We start from the raw sequence: 6,307 nt of genomic DNA, 5'->3' as shown, positions 1-6,307 counted from the left end.
TCCATCAGCCACCACCACACCATCCATATGTGGAACCATCAGTCACAACAAATGGAGAAGTTTTGAATGCTGTGGATAAGTTCACTTAACTTGGTAGTGTACTTTCTTCCATGTAAAGACTCTTCAAATACTTAAAGCCACTTATCACATGTCCCTGAGCCTTCTCTTCTCCAGTCTAAACTGCCCCAGTATTTCCAACTGATCTTCATATGGCATTAAACTCTAACCCTTTCATCATCCTAGTTGCCTTCGTCTGAGAACTCTTAGCTCATCAGTGTCCTCCCTGTAATGTCACACTCAGGACTGAATGCAATGCTCCAGGTGTCACCTATGTACAATGGCTCTAGCACTGTATTCCCAGATGCCATGCTCTCAATGTATTACCTACTTGAGATTTCTTTGTCATACTGTTGACTCATTTGTTAGCACAAACTAATTTAATTTAAAAATTTTAAAAATACAACTAGTAGGTATGGAGCTAAAGTATAAAGACTTCTAACCTCAACACTCCCCAATACCGAAGATATCGAAATGTAATTGGGAAATATTTAATAAAACAAACAAAAAATACTATAGAACTTAGATAATGTTAACATGTGGTTTCTAAAACAATATGGTACCCACAACAATCATATCTCCTTTAGTAGCCTGCGTTTCTATATAGTTTGATACCAATGATACAGATCATGACACTCAGAAGCACTTCTTTAAGTGCATTGACTGCGTGGGAAGATGAGGGAACAATTGCAAGAAACGCAAAAGCTGGGAGATGAAGGAAACAGGAAAAACAAGGAAGAAAATTTCCTCTTGAAAATGCTGTATAGACAAGTACTAAGGACATCTGTTAACTGATGAAAAATTGCAAAAAGCATTCCACGGCAATATTTTCTAGGGGAATAACTGAGGACAATGATACTGGAGTCACGAATGACACAATAGCATAATGAATACTGCTGGGCTTGGAATCCTTAAAGCTGCAGGTTCGAATCCCACCTCTGACACTTACCAGCTGGGTGACCATGTGACCACTTTAACCTGGCTGAGCCTCAGGCAACTCTGTGACACTCATAGTAACAAACACTGCAGTGGGTTTTGGTGGAGAGAGCTCTCCCACAAAAGAAGTCGCAGATCCTTTTCATATAGGTATAAGGCAGCAAAATTCTCCCTTTTTCATTAATCATCTGTGTGACTTTGGACAAATCATGTCACTTCTCTGTCATATGTCAAATGAGAGGGGTGAATTAAATGACTGCTAGTGCTGCTTTTAGCTCCAATTTTATTTATTTTCTCATGACGATAAGAAAGGAAGAGTTATCTTGGGGGGAGGGGGAGAGCACAAGAATAGATTGTCCTATGAAAAAGCATACAAGTAGTATTTGTAAATTTTTACTAATCTCTTCATGCCGTATCATTGGCAAATAAAAAATTTATTTTTGTCAAAAACATGGTTGCCTTAGATTTGAAGGTTGCCCTCGCTTTTTTGCCAGTTCGTTAAATGTCCAAAGCTAGGACTGGCAGCACGTGAGTATAATCCCAGCTACCTAGGAGGCAGAGGCTGGCAGATCTCAAACTGAGGGGTTCTGAGTTTCAGTAGGCAATGTCTGCAGTAAGTTTGACATTAATATAGTGAGATCTCAAGAGGCAAAGGGAGAGAAAGAGCGCAGGTTGCCTAAGGAAGGGTGAATCAGCCCCAACAGAGAAGATCAAAGTTATCTCACCAATCAATAATGAGATCAGTCTTTGAGTAGGCCCTGCACTTCCAGCTTAGACAAGATAGAGACCCAGTCATTTAAAAAAAATGCAAAGCCTTTGACGTTTGAGAACACGCACGTTCATCTGCAGTCTAAAATAATCACACATCCTTCAAACATCAGCAGAAAGGGTTTTGATTTTGTTAATTGTTTTACTCATTAACTAATACAATATCTACCAGGATCATAAGAGTAGGAAACCATAAAATTAAAATACAAACTCCTAAAAACCAAATAATGGATCCACACAGCTGGTTCTCTGCAACCGACTTTGATCATTCTACGGAAGTAAAATTGAATTTTAATTGTCACTGTTATAAGCAGCGTTCTGGTACGGGTGCTACTGCTCATAAACTAAAAAGAATGTGTACAATGGACTAAATTAGTGCAACGAAGTATAAGTTTTTGGCATTTCTGAAGATATAAAAAAATCAGCCCCATGGTATTAGAATAGTATGTACATATTCATAACCACTATGCACTTGGCATCTGGGTCAACAGCCATTCAGGGGCACATTTGCGTCATTGTATTTTGGTCTATTTTTAGGCATCTGAATTTCAAAATAATAAAGCTAGGGGAAGAGGAACTCAAGTTTCACCTCCTTTGACAGTTACATTTCTAGAAACAAGATGAATAATACACTGATGGGGAAAACAATGGGAGAAAAATCTAAGGTGGCATGAGATAATTATCTCCCTCCCAAAAGTGGGCATTTGAAACAATTGGTTCAGTTAAAGAATTAAATGCAGAATTCTTATAATTACCATAAACTGGATCAAGGGGAGATCATTCTTTTTCATGTAGAACAGAGACATTTTTGAATTTTAAATAACTTCTTCAAATATAGTTGAAAGCCTGAAAATCTAAACAAAATTTCTTCTCTTTGTAGATCTGTCCTTAATAGGGATCTCATTAACAAAATATAGGAATACAGATGTTGCACTAATGCCTAACTATTTCACATTCAGAGTTCAACATCTGAAGAACAATTCAAACTCAATTATTTGTCTATCTAACAAATAGTTACTAAAACAATCAGTTCCCAACAAGTCAAAATCTGAAGTGATGAAGGAAATTGCAGAAATATTGTGACCAAAATATAGAGCCCACCGATGGTAATGCTTCATAAATTCACTTCCTCTTTCATTGATCCAAACCCATAAAATTCACTGACAACATGCTTTCCTAGCATCTTCCTTTAAGTCCATTGGGAATTGGGGTAAGTTTCAGCCCAAGCCAATGCACTGTATATTGGGGGGGAAACACATATATACACATAAAGGACAGCTGGAGGTTGTTTCAAATTCAATCATTTCTCCTTGAAAATCAAAATATGCTATGAAAGAAGCAATTTGCTTTCAAACATTCTTAGGACTGACACTCTTGAGGGGATTTCTCAAAAACTTATAATCCTTGAGAATTCAGAATGTTAAGTCAGTTTTCTTAAATTTGTGTAATTCCCAAGAAGGACACATCCTAAAAAGCAAAAGGTGCTAGAGAAGGTAGAAGATGCTGCCATCCAAGATGCCATTTGGAGACTCAAATTCCTCAAGTCCAAGAGAATCTTCACTCAAATAGGGCTATGAGTTCATCTGAGTGAGCATGCTGGCACATGTGTTCTTCTCACCAACAATAAAACACAGCTAATTCTGGGCTACCGGGTGACCTACAAGAAAGAAAATGACAAAGCAATGAGTTTCTCAAAGAACCAGATCTGCACGCAAAGCTTACCCTGCAAGTTATTAAAGCAACAACGTCATGCAATAAGCACTGAGCTGTACTTAGGGTGGGGAGATTGAACTTTTGTCCCTGCATACTAAAGTTTAAAGGGTGCTGACAGTACCTACAATGTAAAAAACATTAAAATGCCTGAGCTTAGCACGTAGCAAGAGTAGAAAGTTAAAACAGAATTGGCCAGCTCATGTGCCTCCTCAAGACACCTTTTCCTCTCTGTATCCCAAGGTCTTTGTTAACAAAGCATCATGTGTTGCCTCTTCTACTCCATCTGAATTTATCTTTAAAAGCTGGTTTGAGGGCACTTTTTGTGCTGATTGCTCTGGTCAAATCTTGAAAATTTTGACCCAGATTCAAAAAGGAATAATTATGACTCTGTGCAGTGTATTTGCATTTGCGGGAAAAAAAAAATATTTTAAATTCTACTTTTTTATTAGGAGGAAGATGTTAACTTGGGGTTTCTGAAGACCATTCCAATAATGTACACATCTGGGCAACTCCCATACACAGAAAATTCAATTCAATATTTATTATGTATAAACTTTATGCTAGTACTAGAGACATCAAGTTTTAAAACTACATCATCCCCCCAGGAGTTTATGTTCTATAGGAAAGTCTATATGGTACACACAAATAGATATAATGCAGGTTAGGGTGAGACTGGGACAAAGAAGAAGTCTAAACTAAATGCCCTGGGAGAAATCAAGAAACAAAACATTCATTTGGAAAGATCTGCAAAAATGAGTCTAATGACAGAAAGGGCACCATCTTCAGGACAGCCTTCACCAGAATCCGTAGCAAATAATAAATCCAAACCATTCCAACAACCATTTATTAAGCACCTACTGTGTACCAGGTCTGCCCTCAAGGAGCTCATAGTCTACTGGTCCAATTACAAAGTTGTGGAGGGTTTGTCATTTGTCATTTAGAAAAATACACTAAGGAAATCAGACCTTTCAAAGTACTAAAGAAGGTATAATTGCCTTTGCCTTCATAACAGGCTGGCTCAGACACAACTAGTTTAGCTTATGAATGTTCAAACTTATCAAGCGGTCACTATAGTCATAGAATTATAGATCTAGAGCTGATAGGAGTCTTGTAGGCCATCTAGTCCCACTTTCATTTTATATATAAGGAAACTGAGTCTCAAGAAAAAGAAATGACTTAACCAAGGTCACAAGGATAGTAAGAGGCAGAATCAGGATTTAAATTGAGTCCTTTGACTCCAAATTCAGACAACTGGCTTTTTGTGAAGCAGAAAATCTTCTGTTTAATTGATTGCCTGCCTCTATAAGGAGCTACATAGAGGAATTATTACAAATTTCTTCTCTCTCTAACACAGTGTTTATGTTCATAGTTTGCTCTGAATGTTCTAATAGAGGATTGAAACTCAAACAATAAAACCATCAACCCTGTATTTGTGTACTGTGAAGAAGTTTTAAGCTGCTCTGGAGTACAGGCACTCATAGCCCATCAAGTGATTTCATGCATGCTGAGCTGTCTAAGTTAATTCCTTCAAGAGTGGTTCTCATAATTATTGGTTAAAATTATAAAGTATAGATAGTTCAATAGAGCAAAATAATGTTGCTCTGGGTGAGTGTTTTAATGCAATATTCACTTTTTTAAAACAGCTTCTTTCAGAAAATCTCCGGCTTTTCTGGGGAAATAAGATCATTAAAAGGCAATAGCTATTTCTTCCTTTATTACTCAGAATAATTAACTACACTTTAAATAAACATTGCAGAAAATCTGTACATTTTGTACCTACATCTCCTTTTAAAGGCACAGTAATAATAGCTAACATTTGTATAGTGCCAGGCGCTGTACTAAGAACTTTACCATTATTATCTCATTTGATCCTCATAACAATTGTGGAAGGAAAGTACTATTATTATCCTCATTTTACAGATGAAGAAACTGATGTAAACAGGGGTTAAGTCACTTGCTCATGGTCACATAACTAGCAAGTGTCTATCACCAAATTTGAACTTGGGTCTTTCTAATCCCAGACCCAGTATTCTATCCACTGGACCACTTAATGGGTTCCTACCTCCTGAAGATATTCCCACAGAGGTTAGAGAATCACTTGTTGAGTTTGGGATGAAATGAGTGGCAACTGAGGTCACTTCAAATGCAAAAATTCCATGAAGTGATATATTCAGTGGAGGCAATTAAGGCAAGAAATAAAGGTTCTACTTGAATCCATCTACCTCCAGACAAACTGTCATCCAACTATATATATTATTTGGTGCAAAACAGCTCTGTTTTATGTCAAATAATACAGTTGGATTTGTAGTCATCTTGTTTAATGCTACTTATAAAGAACTGTTTTTTTTTAAAAGGACCAAAATTCCTCATTCATTCATAGCTCAATTAATAAGATATGATGGTAGCACTCATTGACACTAAATAAGAAATAGAACCATGAAACATGGTCAAGGTCATAAAACTGAGAATCACATATTTGTGGGGCCTGATATTAAAAACTTCAAGGACCCTTAGAGGCCACTTAGTCCAATGCCTTCATTCTAAAGAAAAGGAAACTAAGGCCCAAAGGTGAGTCCCTTGCCCAGAGTCACCTAGGAGGGCATTGGGAAATCTGGGGTCAAGTTTAAGTAAAGAGTTATATTATCTATCTTAAACAACTGAGAGAACTAAAGTCCACAAAACTGCATTCCCAGAAAAAGCAGTACATGTGATTTTTCTAGGGACGCAAAACCAGATGAGCAAAATACTCAAAAGAATATTCTAGAAAAAAACTGGAAAGGGGTGTGTCCATCAGTTGGCAAATGGCTGAACAAATTATGATGTATGAATGTAA

The 6,307-nt window shown here is 37.1% G+C and overlaps 1 protein-coding gene across 1 annotated transcript in view; it reads right to left on the bottom strand.

The window, feature by feature from the left end:
* Window positions 1–1,262: 1,262 nt before the first annotated feature.
* TAFA4 (TAFA chemokine like family member 4) overlaps window positions 1,263–6,307 on the bottom strand; it is a 192,117-nt gene continuing 187,072 nt past the window's right edge. Inside the window, exon 6 of the mRNA XM_072598722.1 lies at window positions 1,263–3,418. Coding sequence (XP_072454823.1) covers window positions 3,407–3,418 — 12 coding nt within the window. The 3' untranslated portion in view covers window positions 1,263–3,406. The remainder of the gene's footprint in view (window positions 3,419–6,307) is intronic.

This window comes from Notamacropus eugenii, chromosome 3, assembly GCF_028372415.1.
Source record: "Notamacropus eugenii isolate mMacEug1 chromosome 3, mMacEug1.pri_v2, whole genome shotgun sequence".
Lineage (NCBI taxonomy): Eukaryota > Metazoa > Chordata > Mammalia > Diprotodontia > Macropodidae > Notamacropus > Notamacropus eugenii.
Note: the sequence above shows the minus strand (reverse complement) of the source record. Positions and strands in the feature narration are given on the sequence as shown.